This window comes from Serinus canaria, chromosome 3, assembly GCF_022539315.1.
Source record: "Serinus canaria isolate serCan28SL12 chromosome 3, serCan2020, whole genome shotgun sequence".
Taxonomy (NCBI): domain Eukaryota; kingdom Metazoa; phylum Chordata; class Aves; order Passeriformes; family Fringillidae; genus Serinus; species Serinus canaria.
This window is the reverse complement of record NC_066316.1, coordinates 80,611,114-80,635,373: the sequence shown is the minus strand read 5'-3', so window position 1 is coordinate 80,635,373 and position 24,260 is coordinate 80,611,114. Positions and strand designations below refer to the sequence as shown.

Here is a 24,260-nt window from a genome sequence, read left to right as displayed (position 1 = left end):
ACACAATCAAAGGTATGCAAAAATTTAAAGGGGAAAGTGAACATAATAAAAAAAATCCTTTTCTGTAAGAGATGGAAAATCTTTTTTTTTTCTGAGAACAGAACTTTCTTCTAAAAGAAAATAGCTAGCTTACCATTGTGACAAAACAGCAGCAATTTATAAGAAAAGTTTGATAATATCTCTAAAGGCAGTGTCTGTGTTAGGGAAGCAGCTGGTTACACTGGTAGTTGTGCTGTTGCTATATGTGGAGAGCAGTAGTGTTACATGTGGTTTAGCATCAAACTCATTTTGGTTGGCTGCTTTCTCCAGAGTAAGGGCAGAACTTTTTACTGGTAGTGTCAGCACTTGGATTTCAAAGTGCTTGGATGTGCCAGGCTTGTGTTATTTTCTTCTGTCATCAGTGCCTGTAGGAGAGAAGAAAACATCCAACAAAACGAATTGAGAGTTGAACAGAAAAGTGATTATAGAAACTCTTGGATAGAGAGTATGGTCAGGGAGGTTGAAAACAATTTGCTCAACTGCTTGACTATAAAAACACTGGGCTGCATCTCAGAAAACCTTCAGAGTGCACCCTGAAAGCATTTTTTTTGCAAAGGCATTAGGTATTTTTACAGTTCCTTATTAGATCGTGCTGTTAGCCTTTTTCTCTGATGTACTGTCAGTTGTCATTCTTGTGAATGACACCAATGTAAAACCGAAATGACAATGAAATTGAGGTGGAAAAGTATAGTCAGTATTGGTTTCTGGGCTTTTTGGAGGGCTAATTTAATGGTTTGAAGCTCTAGAGTCTCTTCTCTAATGATTGGATATAGCAGAGGTGACATTGTTATGCCATAACCTGGGTCTCTGCTGCCTTCTAGCAGGAGAGCACTGAAGCTTTTTCTGTGCAAATCTCCATGTGCCTTCCATCTCGAAATCTGTCTCTGAAGTGGGGTTTGCTACTCTGTGGTAATTGTACAAGATAAATCAGATTATCCCCTTCAAGTGTCTTTCCCAGTAGCCCTCTCGGTGTTGAGGAGATGTCAGGGATGGGCTGGGAAAAAGAGGCTCTGTGCAGGATAGGACCTCTCCCTTTTGGAAGCCCAGGGTTGTATCTTCTGAACCTGGCTGTGGCAGCCCAGAGTGACTATAATACAAAGAGAAGCCATGCTCTTTAAGTGCCTGGATGTTGCCTCTGACTTCCCTTTATGGTTACTGAAGAGAGAAAGAAAAAAAAAAAAAAGTTTTCATTTAATTTGAGATGTGATATACATACAGAACTCTTGGTGCCCTCTGAAGTATATGTGGACTCTAAAGATCAGCAAGCAACAACTTCTAGTTGTAAAGAAGAAATATTTTTATCACTGCTAATCTCTTAAGCCATACCACACTTTTGAAGAAATATATTCAGAAGTGATCTCATGAGCTGCAGAATGTGCATGCATTTCAAAATCCTAAATTTTTACTTAGGTAATAACCTGTAAAGACTGCAGTTTTGGAAGACAGAATGTGGATGTTGAGAAAATGGGGGAAAATCAATCCCTTACAGAAATACAGGTGTTTGGTTGTGAGGGGACAAAATACACTGTTCTTTGAAAGGTCATCATTTTCTCTACCTAATCCACTAATCTCTACTAATAGAACCGCTCCATCTGTGCACCTTCAGAGAAGGTTGTAAAATGGTAAGGTTTTGTGCTGGCCAGTTTGCTACACTGTGCAGATTTAGCCACTGTTTTCTCCAGTTTTATGCAGTTGTGTGTCCTATGAAGTCTGAACGTTGAGGACCCCATTACCTGAAGTTATTGAGCTGCATTTATTTCTACTCAAAATGCTCTTCTGAATATTGGGCTTTGGTTATCCTGGCAGTTGAATGATCACCTCGTCTAAATTAACAGGAACTAATGTTTTGCCATAGATTTATAAAGTGAAATTAATGAGTTATAAAAGAGCAATGATGATACCTGCAAATAATCACTAACCATGTCTGCTGTGCCCTGTAGATAGTAGAGCAGCTAGTTTTGAGATTTGTACTTTTAACTGAGTAACTATTTTGCTTCCAGGAAGTAAGATTAAATTTTCATTTGAAGATATTGAAATTAAATACTAGCTTTCTAGGACACTGTGAATGTCTTTGCTGGGCTTTGTTCTAAGCAATGCCAACTGAAATATTTTTTTATGATAATAGATATTTAAAAATTGTATCTAGAAGAATCCTATCTGTTGTTATTGTCTGCTGTTATTACTGTATTGTGCTGTCAGATGTAAGACAGAAAAAACAAGATAATAATTAAAATTAAGAGGGCATACAAAGACTGCAATATGTTTGCTAACTGAAAGTATTTTTTGACCCGGAATTTCTTAGTCTGATACCTTATGGATCAGTTTTTCCACAAAAAACCTGTACTAAATTAATTGGGGAGAATGATCTGTAAGCGCAGAAGACACTGTCAAGAAATAAACAGCTATTCGAAAATAATTAGAAATACATGCTCAACAGCTCAGCACTGAGAACATTTAATAGGTGCTCAAATAAAAAATATCATAGTTTGAAAAGTAAGACATTAGTAGTGAGCTAACTTGTAACTGTGTGGCATAGAAAGGCAGTGATAGTGAACGGAAATAGTCTCAGGGTCTTGCAAAGTTGGATTTTGAACCTGTTTTTTAATATTTCTGTCAAATATATGGAAAAAATTATAACCATTACTGGTAAAAAGTTACAGGTAAGAAACAGCTAAGATACAGATAAAATAGACAGTTACTGATAAAGAGAAGATAAGCTTATTAGTTGAGCTAAGCTCAGGCACATAAGATGTTTCTCAGCATATCCAAATATAATTTTGTGTCTTGAAATACTAAAGGCACACTATATTTTCATGCTTATTCCAGGAAGCCATTATTCTTTAACCTTCTCTCCCACAAACAGGGAGTTGCAGTTATCACTAAAAGCTGGACTCGTTCTGTTATGCTTTGGCCAACAGGCCTCATACACCCAGGAGCTGCAGTACTGCAGCTGCATTGTCTCTGCATTTGATGGTGTTCTGAAAAAATCTGGAATGCTGGTTCCGGATGGGTGTGCTTTAAGAAGGACATAGAAAACTGGAGATGATTCAGGGCAGGGTTGCTAAAATGATGAAGGAATTGGAAATGTGCTGTTTGCTGAAAGATTTAGTGCTCAGTCTGCTTAATTTAGCAAAATCATATTTAAGAGACCATTTGATCACAGTCCTAATGTATTTATTGGGAGCAGAAATGTGATAATAGATAGTGCCCCCTTCTAGCAAACACAATTAAAACATGAAGCAGCAGCTTTGAATTTAAGTTAGCCAAATTAGTTTGGAAATAGGGTGCAAAATTGTAACCAGGAAGGGATGTAAAAACTGGAACAATTTACCAATAGTTATGACTCATTTACAAACACTAGAAATACTTAAGATTGCATGTGTTCCTAAAAAACACACTGTGGGGTTGGTTGGGTTCTAAAAACACCAAACCTCTGCATGATTTTGTAGCAGGAGTGATACATATAGTGTGTAATAGTAGGGTTGAGATGTTTGTATGCAATGCTTGGTGATCACAGCTGCTTGTTCATTTTTAACAAGCTCTCACAGACATGGACTTCCTTGAAGAACAAGGGAATCATGTGTAAAAACAAGGATTTCTCACACAATAGAAGCAGGTTACCAAGAAGAGGTTATTTTTCCCTTCCCCCCCCGCCTTTTCTTTATTTACATGGATTCAATTTGAGAACAGGTGAAATAAAAGTTATTAATAATTTAGTTAATTATTTTAATTATTTTAAAAGACCATATTGGATTCAATAAACTGGAGATGTGAATATAATTTAACTCTGAGACATAATGAAGGAACACATTAAAGATCCTTTTCTTATTTTTCCCTAAACATTAAATTATCTTTTTGGGGAGATAATTTATTAGACTGAAGGATTATTGGTCTGACCCCATGGGAAATTTCCCATATACTAACAGTGTTAATTATACTCTATTATCCTTTGAGAAACAAAATCTGTAACTTTAATGTCAGCTTGCAATGCAAAAGAATCTTTCTTTAAAATAAAGAGGATTAAAAAAACCCCAAACAACTGAACTGAACTTTAACATTGATTAGTTGTATCTGTTTTACTATAGCAACTTGTACTATAGCAACTGATTGTATCAGTTTTAATCATATCAGTTTAAAACTGGAGTGTACATTTTGTTCATGGAACTGTTGTTCTGATGCACTGGACAGATTTATAGTGCAGTTAATACCTCTGTTCCTTTAGATATGAGTTTCCAGTGTTGGAAAAATACCCCAGGAAATCAGCCTATATAACTGCATTACTTTCCAACTGCTGAAATTACTTTTTCTGTCTGGTTTAGCTCTGAATGTTTTCAAACCACTTTGTAGTACAGTATACGGAACATGTTCGTAGCATATGAGCTGCCAGTACATCTGTGCATGAGCTGCTTAGAGCCACTGATAGCAAGCACTGTCTTGGGCTCTTCCACTTACTTGATGGATAATATTAGACCAGCAGTACACTATGTACTTATCTTAAATATCAGATTATAACTGTTCTTGAAAGATTAACATACACAATAATCTGATTTTTTTCCTGATGTACATATCTAGAAGTTTATGAAACTTTTTAATGAGCCTTTTTATTATAATAATTTTAAAATGTATGTCACTGAAGCAGAAACTTTGCTACTATATTTCTTACTAAAAGTATCTGATACTGTGAAGATTCAGGCAATTTAGCATAGTTCCAATACACATCAATATATTTGTGTGTGGTGAAGCTTTATATTTCCCATCAGATTAAAGATATTTTGCTTTCATTGTTACATTTTGCAACAAACACAGTTTTGGTGTTTTGATCAAAGATGGTTAGGTCATCTGTATATATTACGCTCTTTATTTAGCCATGAATTAAATTACATAACAACGGCACAAACATTGAAATCTAAGATCAGAAAATGGTACTTCTATTTGCCATGTAAAATTTAAATACACAGCACTAATCCACACATTTCTTGCTAAAATTTTTATTTAGCAATTTTACTTTCTGAGTAGCAGTGGTTCATGACTTTATGTAGGATCTGTTTGTACAGTGATATTAGGGAAGAATTTTTTTGTGTATGTATATTTTAGTATTTTGAGGACTCAGTTTTTTGACTGGCTGCTTGTTATAATCCTTATTCTATTTCAGAAATGTTACAGTTTGCATTGATAGGGTAAATTAATATGAAACGGGTTTAAATTTATTCTTGATACTTGCTTAAAATTGAGTGGAAAATGTGAATACTTTTATAGTAAGTATAAAACCATCCTATTAATGACTCAGTTGAGTATTTTAGGATAATTTATTGTTCACTGGAAATGCAAGAGGGGAAAAGTAGCTGTGTTCTAACACTGCTAACAGGGTCACATATTTCATGTATTCCACAAGTAGTACAAGTAAGAAATCACAAGAGCTGTACTTTGGTGACATTTTGGGCGTTTGTTTTTCCTTTTCAGTCGGTGGCAAAGACTGGACGATTGCTGATTAGCCATGAGGCTCCCTTGACAGGAGGATTTGCATCTGAAATCAGTTCCACAGTTCAGGTACACAGGTTATTTTTTTTTAAATGTTCTGTGTGGATGGATATGTTTCCCTTTAGAAGAAATACTTAGCACTACATTAAAAGTTGAGATTTTTTTTTTTTTTAAGTTATTCTCTTTGCAGTTTTTTGCATACTTGCCTTTCTTTATCTGAACAGATGAGACATCATGTACCTACTGGGCACTGTGCATAGTGTCTGCTAAGCTAGAAATTTAACTTCCCCTGCAAAGCAGGGACAATGTGCGCTGTGAGATGCAGGAGGAAAATCTTCGAGTAGTCTGGTTTTAATGTTCTATTTTATTTTTCTCATATGCTTGTCCCTTGAGCTTCTTAAAACTACATTCTAGGAATGTTGAAATCAGACAACAGAAGAAGCATTCATGTCCAGTACAGTATAACATAGTGTGACACACAGTGTTCAGAGACCTCTTGAGAAAAGTCTGCAGAAGTTGTTCGCATGTTTGTGGTGATGCTCATGCACCATGTCGAGCTCGTACACACAGAACAGCTTGGAAAGGCTGAGATGTGCATCACTATCAGTTATATCTGGAGCATTAGGTTTTGGAAGTCCTTTTGAGCTTTCTGATGTGTTTTGTACCTGTACCTGCTTGGAAATTTGCCCCTTAACTTGATTTCTTTCCTAGGCACATCAGTAGTTCTAGTTTCTAGACATATCTAAATTAAATGTGTCCCTCACTATCTGATGACTTTTTTGATTATTTTAGGATAGTTAAATTATAGGACTAGAATGAAATGGGATTGTAAAACTCACAAAATATAAACCATCTAGGCAGTAATTAAAGCTTGGTAATTAGCCTTTTTATGGGAAGGAGTAGATTTATTAGTTCTGGGAGTATAATTCTGAATTATGAAATATGCAGAATGAATCAGAATACTATGTTTCTTTATCTTTGTGGTACACTTTCTTTTAAAGAGTAGTTGTACTAATTTTAATGTAATTATATTAAGGTAAATTCATTTCTTTTACCAAAATGTTTTCTCCATTAAGAACCAAATATTTGGTTTCATAGAGACCTCATAGCAGCCCTCCAGTGTCTGAAGGGAGCTTACAAGGAAGCTGGAGAAGGGCACTTCATCAGGACCTTTAGTGATAAGAAAGAGTCATGGATTCAAACTGAAAGAAGGGAAATTCATGTTAAATATATGGAAGAAATTCTCTACTGTGAAGGTGGTGTGGCACTGAAACAGGTTTCCCAGAGAAGCTGTGAGTGCCCCATCCCTGGGGCAGGTTGAATGGAGGAGCTCTGAGCCACCTGGTCTAGTTGAAGATGTCTCTGCCCATGGCAGGGAGTTGGAACGAGGTGCAGGTCCCTTCCAACCCAAACCATTATAAGATTCCATGATTTTTCATCCTTCTAAATGATCAGCATTTGGCCTCCTTTCTTTAGTAGATAGCCTCTGATAAAACTAGGACTAATAAAGCCATGAGGTACTGCCAGCTGTGAGTATGGAAAATTAATTTGCTTTATAAATTCTCACAAAAATGTGAAATAGACTCAACCAAAAGAGCCTGTCTTCTAGCATCTTGTATTATTATCAACACTTGAGGAGAAAACTATTCTAAGGTGAGCAGCAAAGTCAAAATCTCCTGTATAACAGAGGAAAGCATTTGTGGTGGATAAAAAAGTGAGTGTGAAAAAAAAAATCTTGCCGTAAATATTGCTGGAAAAGCATGGGAAGCCAAATATATTGCTAAAATTACAATATGAGTTTTTAATTCTCTGACCTCCACTGAGAAAGCCACTTACCTGGTTGATCCTTCTTGAGGTGTTGTTTTTCATTTCAGAGGTATGTATGACAAATATCACTTGTTTAGAAAACAAAGTTGAAAATGCTTTAGTAAAGGGCTATTTATCTTTGTCAATACTGAAAGAAAATATTTGTTTTATTATAGTTGCTCATAATTTTATATTCATCTTTCTTAGGAAACTAGGCTTTGTATCTTAAGAAATGTTGGTCTATTGCATATGCTCCCTCAGAATAAATTTGAATATAATTCTTTGCCATTGCATTTATCCATGACAAATTTCTTTCATATAAATTGCCTGACTTGACTCTGTATTATAACTATATTATCGTTATTCTGTATCTCCATTCTTGAAGATTCTATCATCCGTACTAAAATTTTGATAGGAGTACTTTAAAGATTGTACTGCAAAAGAGATTAAAATAAAAAGCTACAACTTTTAAAAGAACAGTATTGATTTAGGCATAATAAAGACTTAGCTTTTCTTATTCAGTTAAAAATCTTGATCTCTTAACGATCAAGTTAAGTCTGTATATCTAATATCACTGTGCTGTAAAAATGAAGACAAAAAGTGAAATTCTTTTTTGCTGGATACAATGCATACTGAGAATGCCAAAAACTGGGGATTGCAGTTGGCTTTAGTTTCTTCTTACACATGGAAGTAATAAGACTTCAATAAAATATGTCCAGTTGGATTAGATGGTTAGTTTCCATATTGTTATTCCATCCTTTCTGTGAGGTCTCATCACAGAAATAAGGTGAATAGAAGTATATAGGCTATTTTAAAAGTTAGTGGTCACATACACTTCATGTGATATACAATTCAAGGAAAAGAGATCAAATGATAATAATGGTTTTCAGTCACGAACTATAGGAAAAAATACATTGAATACTTTCCTTTTTGCATGTGAGAGATTAAAAGCACCATTTGGAGAGCATGTTAGATTTGTTGTGTGTCAAGTACAGAATATTTTAAAGGGTTACGTTACTGCACCAAGTGGTAATTTGCTCTTCTCAGATGTAAAACTAAAACCAAGAAAAGATGGTGTACTTAAAACTCTACATGATAAAACTTTGCCTTTGGTTCAATATTTCATATGTGCTCTCAGTGGGTATTCTGAAGTGAGCAACAGATACCAGGAAAAATTCAGTACAGGTACAGTTAAAAGTCAAAATAGTTAATATTCTGTATAAAAGCTTGCAAAACTCTCATGTTTCAGCAGAGGAAGGGTTAAACTTACATAAAGCACAGTTTGAGAAGTGTTAGGAGAGAAGTCCACTGAGATGTCACTTTCAAAATAATGAAGAATTGTGTGTGGAAATCATCAGTATATTAATCATTTGTAATACACAGAAACATAAATCTAGTAACTGTGTCCTGTTTAAAAACAAAAATTAAAAAAAACAGAAAAGAGAATCAGGCAGGATGGAGACACAAAGAGTGAGAGACTCTTCAGATTGGGAATTTGGTATGGGATGCAGGAGGAAGCATTTTGCAATCATAAAAGCTTTGTGGGATCTTTAGAGAAGGAGTCAAAACTGGAGAGATGTGGGGCCAGGTTGGTTTGGGGAAACACAGATATGGGAAAACAGAGAGAGAAAGGGATAAAAAGGAAGCTTGTATTGTGGCTTCAATAATAAGGTGGTTGCTATTTTCTGATAGGGCTGAAATAAATTCAGGGAAGTAGCATATACCCTCTGGCATTGATCCTGCAAATACAGGAAAAGTACATCTCAGGAAGATCATGGTGGATTTCTAGCCATTCTCTGCAAGTAATGGCTAAAATTATTAAACATAGAAAATTAATAATTTTAATGTTTTCATTTAAGGAATTTAAATTTTCATTTAGGAATTTCAATTTTTGTGTACATCAATGCCATTATATCTGGATACACCATGAAAATATGTGCTGCTATTAAAATAAGTGTGTGTGAGTAAAGAAATTTAAGAAGTCAATGCTGCCTAAAAATAACAAGTCAGCACATTGTTTTTTATGGGTAGTTGCACAGATGCATCAGTCTCACAGGAATAGAACAATTCTGATTTAATTGTGGTTCCTGTCTTTAGCAAAGTTTCTTTTCTCACTGCCTGGTAAGTACTTTGTCCTTGGGCATCTACCTGCACAGGGAATGTTGGGTCAGCTACCAAAGAAATGTACAGGTGAGCACAGCTCAGTCCTCAGGAGCCCTTCCAGAAGACTCAGCATGTTTCTCAGAATTACCCAGAATATCAGTCTTCCATGGACTGGTATCAACCAGAGGATAGGACTCAGAAAACTCGGTGAAATAACCTGTTTCTGAGAGTTGAGTTACATGATCTTATTTTTTCAAATCTTGCATTCTGTATCTACAAATTGGAGATAACAGTATTTGACTTTTTGTTCAGTGATGCTTTAAATTTCTTCCTCCTGCAGCAAAATAAGGCCTAATCTCCAGTAAGTGGTGTAATTTCCTGCTAGAGTGTGGCATTAGGGGAGGCTATTAGATGAGCTGGTTTTGTGAGAAGCATTTCAGGAAAAGAAAAAGTGGATATATCATGAAATACCTTTCAAAGACATGGAGTTCCACAGCATTTTATCCTAAAGCAGGTTACCATAGGAAAAATGTGCCTGAAAAAGTTAAAGGACAAGAAAAAGAAATGTAATTATTTCAGCAGTATGAACATTTAAAATACACTGACCTGGTACTGTCTGATATTGAACAGGAACTGTGTTGAGTAACTATTATTTTGCAGAATCTAAATTTCACCTTTCTAACAAAATGCTTTCAGAATGTTTGTCCCAAGTACTTCATACCATTGCTTTATTTGTCTTTAGAATTTGGGATGTTGAGATATTCCAAACAGTTCCATTATTTCAGTTTTCCCATGAGTAGAAGTTAAGGTGAGATTTCCCAAGGAAGCTGTAACAGTCCTCTGTGGGCCTTTGTGGTGCTTTGAGGAAGTGAATACAGTGCAGTACTTAAAAATATCCATGGGACCAGGTTTGAGTTTCAGTCTATGCTCCTGTGTTTGTTCTTAGTGCCAAAGGAACTGATGAATAACTTTGTCTCTGAGACTGATTTTGAAGTTACAGTGAATAGCATCAGATTTTGTGCTGGTACCACTTGAAATCTTATTTTAATGAACAGGCTGTAAACTGGTATTAAAGTCTGACTTTATTGAAAGCAGTGATTCTGGTGTAATTGTTATTCCTTTATAGGTAGATGTTTTCATTCTCACATGGTGTATTGAAGCAAATTGCCTTTTGAACTGACCTTTGAGACATAATGGAATGTGTATGTGTTAAGAAGCTGGAGGAGCTTGAGTTACAAATTGTTAGAACTACATAATTATGTAAATGAAGGAAATTTTAATTGCTCTCTATTCAGGTGGAGAAATAATAAAAAGACTCAAAATATTTCCCTGAGTTGATTAGAAAAATCATTGAGGCCAGCCTGGACAGCTTTTCATAGGACACAGACTTTTTTCACTGAGTACCATTTCATGGAACGGCTCAAGAAGGAGGCTCTGGACTAAATGTAACATAAATATCCAAGGAAAAGGCTCACTAAAACATGCAGGTACAGCAGTATGTTAGTTCAGCTGATATAAGAAAATTATTACATCTGAGTTGATGCTTTTTAACTTCATTTGACACAATTACAATACAGTAAGTCACAATTACAATAGGCAGTAAAATTGGAAGAGATGAAATATTGACATAACGTGGTCCTTCATTTGTTATCCTGTTTGACTATCACTCTTTTGGCACATCTAGCAGCAATCGCAAACTACAATATAAAAGTCTGGTTTTATAGATCACACCATCAGTTTCTGTTAGTAGGAGTGTGATCTAGAAAATATTAGTATAGAATATAGAAAAGCTAGAATAAATCCAGGCAAATAAATACAAGGTGGGCATAAATTGTTTAGCAATACAAAAAAGAACAGGGATTTGAAGGAAAAGAAAATCAAAGTATACAGAAATAAGCCATAATGAGGAAAACCAATAAGATTATTTCTTAGGTGAAGCATTGGGAGCAGTAAGGGAAATACCAGCATAAAGTTGCCATTCAGTGACTGGAGACAAAGATACATGAAAATGTATCTTGTGAAAATGCCTGTGTTTATTAAATGTGACTCTAAACAGTTCAGCAAACTCCCAATTTATGATGCAGGATGAACTAGAAGCCATTTTTGCTATGCAAGTCTGGAGTCTTGCATAGCATTGTGTGTCAGGATATTTTGTTACACAATGTAGAAAATAAAGGTGAATAGACAATATGTTACAAACCTGGGTTTCTCAAAGGAAATGAAGCTTTGTTATTCACCTATTTAAAAAAAAAAGTTTATGCACTATGAAAAATATTTGGAAAGTAAGATTCAACAGTGATTCTGAAAAGTTCAGTAAAATCGATATTTAAAAAATTATCTTTCAGATAAGGAATTTGATGAATGAATTTAATGTGAATAATTTATATTAATTATCAAGCTTAGAGTTATTCTTTATTTTAAAAGAGCTTTCCAAAGAGCTTGGGTATAGCAGTAAACATTTAGATTTTTTTTTGTTGTTTATTTTCTTTTGTAAATAAGAAAGAAGAAATTCTGTGCCTTGTATCCCAGTGTGGAGAAGCATTGCCCCTCCCTGCTGTAGTGCCTGCACAGTCCTGGGCTTGTGAGCCCAGCTGTTGGGATTTGGTTGTTGTGTTTGTCAGGCAGAGATGGCATTTTCCTGAACCTGTATCACATTTAAAAGAGAACCAAAATCTAACAAGCAATGCCTGTTCACAGAGTGGTGCCTGGGACTTTCTTCACACTAAATCTATGAGGCCAAATCTGTTTTGGATGTTGCACAAAAGTCTCTTATTATAGTTTGTGTCCCTGCTTGGAAGTATCTTAATTTTCATTTGTCTTATGTTCTGATACCTATACACATACAGATGTCTTGGTTAATAACTAGGAAATGCAGTAGAGGATGTGAGAAATTCAGCATAGTATGAAATGGACTTCTAGGATGTTTTGTTTGATGTTATCATGTGATAAAGTCCAATTTACCCATGAGATTTTATGCATACTTATTTAATTTCAGTAAACATAAGGAAGAACAAATTCTTCTACAATGAAAACAGCAAATGGTTGTAATAGTGGCATATGTTATCAGTTCAGCTGCAAGGGACTGTTGTGGTCTCTCTAGGCTGGAATAAATTCAATACTGAGCAGAGAAAAGTGATTCAATGAATTCAATATAGCCAAATATTGAACAGGACACAGTATTCTGTACTGTGCAAGCCTCTCAAATATGTTTCTTAAAACAAGCACTCACCCCCCAAATCCTAAAACATCATTCAACATTGGGAAATTAAGTGCTCAAAAATGGTGGTGGATTTTCATAAAATCAGCCCCAGAATACGTTCTCTAAAGGGGCAAACATTAAGTGTTTACATGTCCCATTAGTCCAGTATCTGAACATAACAAATATCAAAATGTCTTATTCATCTGCAGCTTAGCTTGAAGTGTTTTCAGCTTCTGTGAAGCACTTCATGAAGAAGTCCACACGTGGGCTAAGAGCAGTCCCAGCCATGAGGTTGCTTGTGCACACTCAGTCCTCCTGGTTTTGGGCATGGTGTCATTCCATGTGTGAGTGAGGACATGAACCAATGCCTTGCCTTCAGGTGGTGTTTCAGCCAGCCACCTGTGGCATGTCCTTCTGATAGCAGATGATTAAACAGTGTTTGAATCCCACTGGCACTGATTTGGACATGGATTTCTACACTACTTGAGTGTGCCCTATCTACTTGGCTTTGGGTCTGTTCTGTCTAAAAAATATGGGTTGGGGTAAGCTTTTCCCATGTGCTATGGGGCTAATGCTGTTTGTTTACATGAAGAATGAGACAGGAGCTTGGCAGTTTCATAGGCACTGAAAGGAGAACAATAAGCTCTGCCTCACTAAAAGTCTTCTGTAAATGAGAGAACAAGTCCAGCAGTAAGATTTTGAGGGACTGTTTCCACTGTATGTGGATAAATGCCCATTCTTTTGGAGTGTGCTGCACATGCCAGCTTTGCTGCTGCAGGACCAGAGTTCCCAGATGGAAAGGATGGGTTGGAGGGGAGGTGTGTGCCCATGAACACCTCACCATGGATGGAACAGGGAAAGCTCAAGCCAGTGATCAGCTTGTGACTGCCTGCTTCTCCAGGCTGCCATTTATGGTAGGCAAAGCCCTGCAAGATAGGCACTCTTAACAAAAGCATTCAGCTGAGAAAAGAGCATTTTTAAAACTGGGGGTTAACTTGAATGCTTTCTATGGAGTTACTTTTTTTCAAGTAATGTATTGAGCAACGGCTTTTGGGATTGAAACAAAATAACTCTTTCCTGTCCCACTTTCATCTGCATTGTGTGTTAGCAGAGGGCAGCATTTCTTCCAGCTGCATCAAACCCTGTTTGTCTTCTCCTGTCAGAACTGGTTTTCTTTGCATTGGTGGGGTACAGAAATGCAAATTCCTGAAGAGGCACGAGTTTATCTGGGCAATACAAAGTGGTAAAGTGGCAGAATATGCTGAAAGTCATTGTGGTTCAGTGAAATCAAAAGTTTTAACTACTGAACAATTCAGTGTTGATTCACCCTAATCACTCAAGTGTTGAGTATAAAGTGTGCTCTTAGTGTATCCAATGAGGACATTTTTTCCATGTTCTAATATTTAATTTGGCATGCAAATGTTCATATGCCTGAGGCTGAGCTCCAGCATCATTGTCCTGCTGATACACCCGTGTTCATTCAATGTGATTTATAACTTCAAACAATGTGTTTAGCCTTCCATATGCTAATTCTGAAAAAGACCAAAAACATGGGCACTGAGGCAGAATTAAAATTTTCTCTTTTCTGTACACTGCCCTCCATTTGCATTTTCACCTTTCTAGCTATCAGGAATTCTTCTAATGGAAGGAACCTTTTTTTGCTTACTCTAAGGTAGAGTTTACATTTATAGTTTTAATGCAAACTGTTTTGATTAGAATCATGTTGTGATTCTAGCATTTACATTTCTGATAGCTCATGGAGCTGATAGAAATGAAATGGTTTTAAAGGTGAGGAGGGCAAAAAAACCTTCTCTGAGCCGCACATCTTATGTTTTCTGCTCTGTGATCCAGTGATATTTTTCCTTCCCCCCCCCAATACAATATTGTAGTTCAGTAATGTCAGCATTTCTAACTGATATGTAAATATAGCTAGGAGAACATCAGAAGTATGAACTTCCCTCTAGCAATTTTGGGTCTCTGATAAGCCTATTACTCAGCAGGCCTTGACATAACCCTCTGTCAGATCACTGACTCATTGCTTAATGAAAATTATTAAAAATAAAGTTTTTTGAAATTCTGACTACTCTGATAACAGAGGATCTGTGGCAGGGCTCTGGAATAAGGCAACTCTGCAAAGCAATCACTAATTCAAGGATATTCAACTTCTCTCCTGCCTGAAAGCTGAACAATACTGTGTGTAACTTGCTTTATTTTCTTTGGCATTATCTTTAATTCCTGGTAAATTATGAGTTGCTTTAGAACTACTAGTAAGTGCTTTGAACAGCAGTTTATGATAGGGAGCCCAGGAGTCCCCTGGTGAAGTGTAATACTGACCTTTCTTTCAATTTCCAATGCCCTGGAGCTGTAAAAATCTTCTTGGGTGATGAAAGTCACTCAGCCTTTGGCATAATTTCTCCAAATGCCTCAGTGGGGTGCAAGAATCCTTTACTAGCCACAGGTATAGCAACTTAAAACATACTAAGGCACCCTGGCAAGCCAGGGTAAAAAAAAATGTGGAGATTTTAATTGCACTGCATGTCAGGTTTACTTCCTTGGACCATACAATCACTACCTTGTCTTACTTACTGAAAAAATTATTTTAGTGTGTTGGTTTGGTGTTGTAAAGTGCTGATTCATGCAAGTATATTCTGATTTTTTCCTGGCCTTTCATATTTTGATATTGCTGTTAGAAATGGTCTGGCTAGACTATTAGTTTAGAGCAACAGATATTATTCAGAGTAGCATGATTAAAGAAGAGTGGCCTGTGGCATATAAAAATCTATCAGAATAGGAGAAAATTATAGAGAACACAGAAAAATCTATCCTTCTGTGTTAATAGCTCTGTGAAGTTTTAAAAATGAAGATAAATATGTAAGGAACTTTGTCTTTTTAATTTTCTTTCAGGTTTAATTTAATAATTACATAAAAGGCCTGTAAAACAGTGTGTGTGTATTTAATGATGTTTTATGTATGCTCACAAGATCAAGTTATTTCAGTTTTGTGGTGAAGATATTTGTAGGAGAGGATGTAAAAAGAGCTTCGTGAGCTCTTCTGAGCCTCTGTGCTCTTCCAGAGTACTGTGAATTTTATACTGTTGCTGTTGGCTACATTAAGATTTTTAATGTAGAAGAGAATATGGAGGGTGTAGTTTTGCTACCTCAAAAACTAGTCTAGGAGCTTCTGCTGCTTCCTTGAGAAGGGAACTGCCTGGTCTCCCTGGGGCAGACACAGCTTCTCAGTGCCCCAGATGTCAAACCTTGCTTAAAGCCTCAAATCTGGATCTACAACAGAAGGATAAGTTAGGACAGTGACAAGTTTCCATGTTATAGGTAGGCACAGAGGAAGAAATTTTCAAATAGTCTTATTTGTCCAACAGTTCTTTTGAATGCAAAGGGATACATGTTCATTGCAATCATGTAGGGATCTAGCAGTTACAGTGAGGCAATTAAAAAGCTACAAAAGTGATTAAAGCCAGTTAAAAATGCCTGAATAGCAGATGTAAGCCTGGAGCTAATTTCCAATGAAAAAAACAGTTACAGTCAGTTACATGAGAAAAATAACCACTCTGGGAGAGAACCTTGGATGTCCCTCTCTTCCTATAATCTTACCTGTGACAAGATCTGTGCTGGAGAAAGCTCCATTCTGTAGTGTAACACCAGCAAAAGGGAAGGAGCTAAGGTACTCCTAGTTGTGCAGGTAATTCATATGCTGTAAATCAGCAGTGCCTGTGATGCTTTTTGTAGTTGTGCTGTTTGCTACCACAGTGGGATTTTGAAAGACAGCTTTATTGAAAGAGCTATAGCAGTACTGGCATCTGTCTGCATCCTGTTGGAAATGTTTGTTACTCCTACCACAGTGATCATGGTGAGCAGGAGACAAAGTTCTAGGCACACACAGCACAAATCCTTCTAATGACATCTCACAAGCAGAAAAGGCTGGTGAAGGTTTAATGCTCGTTGTGACTGAGGAAGGAAGGGCTGCTTCCTCTTTTCCAAACTCTGAAGTAATAATTTTATAAAACATTCAAAACCAAAAAAGTTTCTCTACAAAGAGCCAAATCCATCTTTTATTAATCTACATACAGAAGTTTCTGAAGTTTCTGGAAAAGCTGATCTGTGTAGCTGTAGCTGGAATTGTTCCTCAGATACATTTGTTTGGAAATAATATTTTTCTCCCTGTCATCACTGCAGAAGTGCCTTTTATCCATGTTCCAGCAAGTGGCATGCTCATCACCCAGCTGTGTTTTGCTGAAGCTCTAAGCATGCACAAATGACTAACAGTAACTTGGGTGTCTAAGGCATGCAAATGTCTTCTTGAATAGATGTTTGAAGTGGGCACAGAAGTGTTTCACTTTTTCCCTGTATCTAGTGCAAAACATGCTCTTTCTCCTGAACATTTTAAAGAAGCTGCTGTCCTACATTTGGAGTAATGCAGATTAGGAAGGAATATAGATAAAATGTGACTTTCTACTCAAAGCAACATTGAAAAAAGACCTGACTCTTCTCCCAGAGGGTGGTAGGCAACACAAACTGCACAGATTTCAGTCATTATGTGGATATCCTATCTTCTCACTCCCCACGTGTCTCTGGCATTATCAGCTTGGCTCTGAGTTGCCCACAGTGAAAATGTAGGCCCTGGTGATGAAGTCTGTGGAATGAAGATTTCATCCTGAATACCTCTTTTTTAGTATTCCATTTCTTTTCCATGTCAGTGAATGGAGACAATGGTTTGCCCTAAGAATCACCTGTTTTCTGTTTTAACTGATTGCACATGTGTACAATTGGAAAGCTCTAGTTTTTTAAAGCAAAGACGCTAGAGTTTTGCTTTTTTGTACATTCTTTTGTTCAGTCAACAAGATTAGTTCTGCTGTGCATTAGTGAATAATCTTGCAAGAAGTAATTAGCTGAAAAATGCCAAGAAATAATATGCCAAGACTGTGTTCTAGTATTACAGTATTCAGAATAATACTGATAGATGTATAAGAAAAGTATGTCACTGTGTGTAGAGAGGAAATGTTTCATGGTTTTGCTCTAATTTTGTTGATTTCATCAACATTATATCAGAATCCTATATGGCTTTGTATTTTATATTGCATGAATATCTAGTACTTACTGTATACTGGGAGACCTAAATGAAGCTGTATAGCAGCCAACTGTCAGAGTAAACTTGTAGCTTGGGCACACTTCTTTTAAGCCCTATTAGTCAAAATGAAGTACATTTTTTGAGAGAACTCAGTGTTCCTCATCACAATGATTCAGTTCAAAATTGCACCCAATGCTACATGAAATGGTAAAAGCAGCAGTGAAGAAGGAATCTTCATTATCCAGTGTATCTTGCCTTGCTGGAAGTTTTAAAAGGCAATGCAGTGCATTTATGGGCTTCACACAACCATCTGAAAAATATGCCACATTCATGGTGGGTCTATCACAGACAATCAGAAAAGGAAATTCTATTATTTTAGCCTTTGTTTTTAAAAGTCATTTGTGAGACTCCACAGTTTTCTGTTTTCCAGTCCTTGTCATTTAAGTTTTCTTTTTAAAGGTGTCTTCCTTTATAAGATACATGTAGTTAAGAAGTTAAGAAGTCTGTATTTGGTTCCCTAAATATATGGCCTGACTTAAAAAAAAAAAAAAAAAAAAATTAAAAATCCACATTTGTCTTGAAGCTTACTGAAACAGTCCTGCTTGCTTTTTTTTTCTTAGTGGTTCTCATTCAAGAAACAAAGTGAAAAAAGGTTAATCTAATCTACTCTAGGGTACTCTAATCTCCTAGTTGTTCCTTTTAACGTTGATAGCCCATAGATTATCTGCAGAAGAAATGAGCGAAAAATGTCATAATCACAGAGAATCTTTTTCAAAAGAAAGTACTGAAAGTAAAGGGAAAGGTCTGTATCTAAGTTTTCTGTTCAAAGGTAATTGAACCACTGAGATCAACATGTCATTAGTTAACTTTGGCATAGCTAGCATTTCAAAACTTCTTTATAAAGAAGCTTTTCTACCTTTTGAGAGAGATAGGATTTTTACATAGCAATTTTGCACTCATAATTGTGTGACTGAAAAGGTGTTGGGTTTTTTGTCCATATCTGACCATTTATTTACTGGTTTCAGAACTTCTTTAAATTTAGAGTGCTTTAGAAAGAAGATGTGAAGTTGTGTGGTTTGAAAGGTTCTCTTAAAATGGATTGTAGATTTGGGAGTATTTTATTTCCTGAGGCAGCAGCACTTTTGTGTTTAACAGTGATGTGTTTCATGGTTTGCAAATTTAGCTGATGAAATTTGCCTCCCCCTAGACAGAGATTGACACCTGGCTTGCACATGTACTATGCCAATAGATACAGAAATCTATTATGCTAATATAATGAGATTTCTTTTGAAATAGAGATAAAATTAATATTTAGAATAAAAATTATTTTTCCTGTCCTTTCCTCTGATTTATTTCCTTACCTGTGGGCTAAAGTTGCCCCTGAGCAAGCATTATTTATAGGTAGGATGGCTTGCAAAAAAAGATGTCTGAGAATTATTGCAAACTATGTTTCAGAAATCTTTCCATACTGAATTCAGAGTTTTCATGTCAGAGATATGAACCTTTCAATCACTTAACTTTTAGAAAGCTGTGTGACTTCTGTGATGTTGTGAATACATAATTTGACCCTCCTGTGGTTAGAAACATGGCTTTCCCAGGAATTGATTAATTTAAAAGATACAAATTTAATAATCTCTACCACTCATATAACATTTGTTGGACACGGGACTATCCACTGTGGTAAAGTAACAGGGTTTTTCTCTGTTAGACTGATCATATATTTTGTATTTAATGTGTGCAACAGTCTAATAGAAAGTAAGCAGAAATAATAATAATTGATGCCGTGGTGGAGCTATTACTCAATATCACTTCTTGTGAACATCGTAGCTAAATACACTCTAAATGACATAATAAAATTAGCTGGTATGAATTTTAAAGAAAATCCTGCGTATCAGTTTTAAATACAGAATTATTGTGATAGAGTTGTACTGTGAGAACTGCTGAAACGCTGGCAGCCAAGTGACTTCATATTGCAGAAGTGAATTTCAGGTCTGAGTTGTGGTAGTACACGATATGGCTCGAATTAAAGATGAAAGAAAAATCTGCTACTGGAACTTGCATTCCAGTGTTAGTAACTTAAACTATGACCAGAGTAAAATGTATTTCTGAGCATACAAGCGTGAATTGCCAAAGAAAATATCTTCCCTAATCTGACTGCAGCTGGTAGTTAAATAAAATTGCTGAATATCTAAAATAAAAAGGTTTTACAGTGTTAAATAAAATAGAATTTTGGTTTGTTATTGAAGTTCTATAGGCTACACATTTTTATAATTATGTGGGCAGTTTTTCTTTAATCAGCCCCTAAAATATTTATTATGGTAGGTATATTTTACATTATCAAAACCAGGTCCTCCTCACTGACATTTTAAAATATTTTCTGAGGAAAAAAAAAAAGTAAAAAGCTGGTTGTTTGTGTATGTTCCAGTGCTTTAGTGCTTTTCTGTGGGATGTAGTTCTGCATAAGTTAATCCTACTCTGATCATGAGCTGGGAGTGCTGCTAAAAATATGATGAAGATCACTTACACCTGTGGAAGTAAATCAGATGTATTTTACTTGAAAAGCCCTGTGCAATATTTAAAATTCATTGCAAGTGTGAGATTGGTCCTTTATTTGTGTGCTAACGGGTATCGTGCCAGCTGCAGGCAGCAGCCCAGTGCTCACTGCCTTGCGAGTTACCTGGCACTTTGAGTATGAGAGGTATGAGGGCCAATTATCAGCCCTTGTGTAACATCTACCTTAATACACTCCTGCTTTGCAATAGTTAAGGTCAGTAGCACTGAGAGGCATAAAAATGGAGCCAGTGATTACAGTGTATCAAAACAAGGCTGAAATAAATTATGAGATACATAAGGGCCAATATATAGGTTACTTCTGTTCTTGACTGACTGTGACAACATTAATATCAAAGCCAGTATTGCAATAGAAGTAAACACTTCAAATGTTGATTGAAGCCATCAAGAAGAAAGAGCTATAAAAGTGTGGGATAACATTAGGAAACACTGGGCTTCGTGATTTACTGGATATACAGATCTGACAAGCCATTCAATTGTGACTGAATTAAACAAATATACATATCCTTTACTTTCCTCTGTCACAAGCATAGGGAGGAAAGTCTCTTCAATTCAGCCGTAGGGAATGATATGGAGGATGTTCTCCCTGAGAGGAAAAATACAGCCTGGGTAGTATCAAAACATCCCAAAGCTGCCTTTTGTCACAACTAAAGACCCCTCTGATACTGGCTAGAATGGAGTGTCACTAGATATCACAAATGTGTTAACTTGAATAGAGCAAACAGCATCATTTTCAAGAAAACTTGAAGGTGGTATCTTCTCCTTCTCCCCCTTGATATCTGTTGAGGGCTGAAAGGAAACCCCGTTTCCTTAGAGAATTGTCATTTACATCCACTTCAATTGCTGGAGCTTTAACAATTTGCTTGGAAATAGCTGCACTGTGCAACAGCTTTATTCCATGGAACTGACAGTTTCTGCAAAGGCGTAGAGACAAATTTCTGACATTATTCCAGACAGCTTCACTGTTTAGGAGTCCTAGATGTTCATGATACCTTTCTCCAGTCAGTTGCAAAATGCTCTAATCTGTGTTTTCTTCAATTTTGTTATAATTTACTAGCAGTAGATACATTAAAACATGAGGCAGTTGAGGAAGATGGCTGAGAGAAGGGTTTCAAGTTACTGTTAAGTTTGGCCTGGCAGCTGAAGTGATTTAAAGTAATCGTATTGTAACATGCCTTTGTATCTCTTCTGAAGCAAGTGGCAGTGCTTGTGCCTCCTGAAACCTTAGCATACACAAATCAGAAGGAAAAAAAAAATGGAGACATTTGGCTGCAGATTTTACTGGCAATTTTCAAGTTTGAAAATAGTGAAATAAATATTGTTTTGTTGCTTCCAAAATGGAATAATAACTCTTAGGTTTTCTAACTGTAAATTCTTCCTCTTTTTTTGGAAGGGGGCAAGGTTTTGTTCCTAAGTTCCTGACTAGACTAAGTTACGTGAATAATGCTAAACTGCTGGTATACATCAACCATGAAAAATCAAAACCACTCATTACATTAAGCTTCCTATGCAGGTGATTTTGGTTTTTTGTCCATTTTGACAAAACATTTTTTTTAGATAACAAGAAATAATAGTAAAAACCAATTTTTGGGGAGATATGTGCCAGCATGGTGCTTTTATACCGTTCTCTTACTATGATGCTTGCAAACCCACAGGTTTACAGTAGCCATTTTGCTAAAGAGTCATGTCTGTGTGTTGTCCTAAAGATGAATGTGAATTGAATTATTGCTCCATAGTTTCTTTCGGGGTGAAAAGGATGTGTTTGTGCTACTGTTCTTCTGGACACTTTTCCCTTCTTTCTTGTTTGTACTTGGCAATGTGAGCTGCAGCTCTTGAGAAGATCATTAAGATCATTGGCAGATCTTGGAGATATTTTCACAGTCATGGCCACTCTTCCTTTCATTTTTGTGTGCCTTGGCAATGGCATGGTAAAGAAAAAATGGCTTTTGATTAACAGAGAAATGCATAATCTGGTGCACAGTGTTTTGGATTTTAAATAATCATATGTTGAAACTCCAGAGTGTTACATCAACAGAAGGCATGATACCTCTGTCATGCAGTGCTGGGGACTGTGCCTGCCATAGCAAAGAGTGTTAATTAGAGAAAGTAGAGCAATGAGCACTTAGAATTTTCTCAGTTCTCACAGTAAATCCCTATCTGTTATTTTAGAAAGTTTTTAAATTATAAAAGCTTTTTGCAAAAGGCTGTCCAGTCTCTAATAACCCTAGAGTCCTGATGTCAGTGCCTACGCAAGCAGGCTTTCTGGTTTACTTTACACTTCCCCATATACAATGCAAACAGATAGCTAATGACTGGGTAAATACAATGGGAATGTACTTTGTGCACTGTGTGTTCTGAGCTTGAGTGTTTTGGTCTTTATTTTGTTTGCCTATTTTTATATTCTTTCACAAGCACATTTTGTAATGATGGGATATTACAGAGTTTCTGGTACAGTACAGAGGAATAACACAAGGCATGTATTGTGCTCACTCTCTTTAAATCTGAAATCTTTGCCGATGCCAATTATTTTTGGCTTTTATTCTTTTGAACTAATATAGTATGAACAGGGGTTATGTGTTATGATTCATTAGCAAAAAGTGTTCATTTAAAGCAAGAAAAAAAAAACCTGACAAAAATGTATCTGCCAGACTTTGGTCTAGCTGTTTTCCTTTCCTATCTTTTAAATTTATTTTTAAATGAAAATCCATGAAAAGTCCTAATATGTGAAAGAAATGACAGTGAGAGCTGAGGAAGAACTCATTAGCTGAGAACGACTTCCAGTTGTAGTATTAACCCATGAGGATTACATTTGTGTCATGTAAGGAATATTATTTTCAAAATCACGAAACAAAGACATTGAAAGCAAAGTCTTTAAAACCAGTCTGATCTTGGACTTGCTAATACAGCCCAAAATGCCTTTGCCTGCCCTTGTCATGCAGCTCATTGCCTGACAGGATTTCCAACATCTTTTCCACAGAGCTACTTTCCAGCCGGCTGTCCCCAGCTGGCAGTGGTGCTTACGGTGCTTGGGTACTGGGTGTAGGACTTGTTGTGCTCCATGATGTGCCTGTCATTCCATTTTTCTGTGTGATAAGGAGCCTCTGAATAGCTGCTCATGTCCCATCTTATCAATCCTTTCCCCCCATATTTGTCCCCTCTGTATTTTTGCTATGTGTGCTCCATCCCTGAAGATTGATGATAAATCTGTTGGTGAGCACTGATCCCCAAGGAACATGTCTACTAATCACCTCCTATTAGATTTTGTTCTGCTGATCACCACCCTTTGAACCTGATGGATCCAGACAGTTTTCTACCAATGCTCATTTTTGTAACTTGTGTTTCACCAGCTTGACTAAAGGAAGGCTGTTGACAGCCTTTCTGGAATCCTGGTAGAAAGTATCTACTCTTCTCCCCTTGTCCATTATCTTTGGCATCTTGTGTTAGAAGGCAGTCAGGTTGATCAGGCAAGATTTGCCCTTGTTTAATTAATGCTGACCATTTCCAAACAACTTTTGGTCTTGGACATGGCATTGAGGCCCCATGGTGGTCTTGGACATCAAATTGTGAATGATTTGCTCTGTCTTTCTAGAAAATTGATATCAGGCTGACTGGCTTACTGCTGTAAATTCACATTTCTGTAGATACTCCTTGCCCTGCCTAAAAATGTGAATTAATTATATTTCTCTGTAGATCACATCCCTACTCTGTCTGATTCCTACAATCATGCAGGATTTGAGGAAGAAATATGCTTTTATAAATCTTTTTGTGGTACCAGGAGTCCCTCTAAGCAAATACCCCAAGTCTGTGTCAACCACCTGATTTAGTTGAAAGGCCATGCTGGGTTTTGTTTATACAGTACCCAGTGGCCTGAACAGAATGGATTGGCAGAAGTGCATGGGCTAGTCTATTCTTACATAACTAATTTTCCTAATTAATCTAGAATGTAATGGTGGAAAGAAAAGAAAACTAATGATAGCATTTC

The 24,260-nt window shown here is 36.4% G+C and overlaps 1 protein-coding gene across 2 annotated transcripts in view; it reads left to right on the top strand.

The window, feature by feature from the left end:
- The window catches only part of BCKDHB (branched chain keto acid dehydrogenase E1 subunit beta), a 408,476-nt gene that overhangs the window by 58,056 nt on the left and 326,160 nt on the right, over positions 1–24,260 (top strand). For both annotated transcript variants that reach the window (XM_050971937.1, XM_030236301.2), the window contains exon 9: positions 5,500–5,586. In XM_050971937.1, coding sequence (XP_050827894.1) covers positions 5,500–5,586 — 87 coding nt within the window. The remainder of the gene's footprint in view (positions 1–5,499; positions 5,587–24,260) is intronic.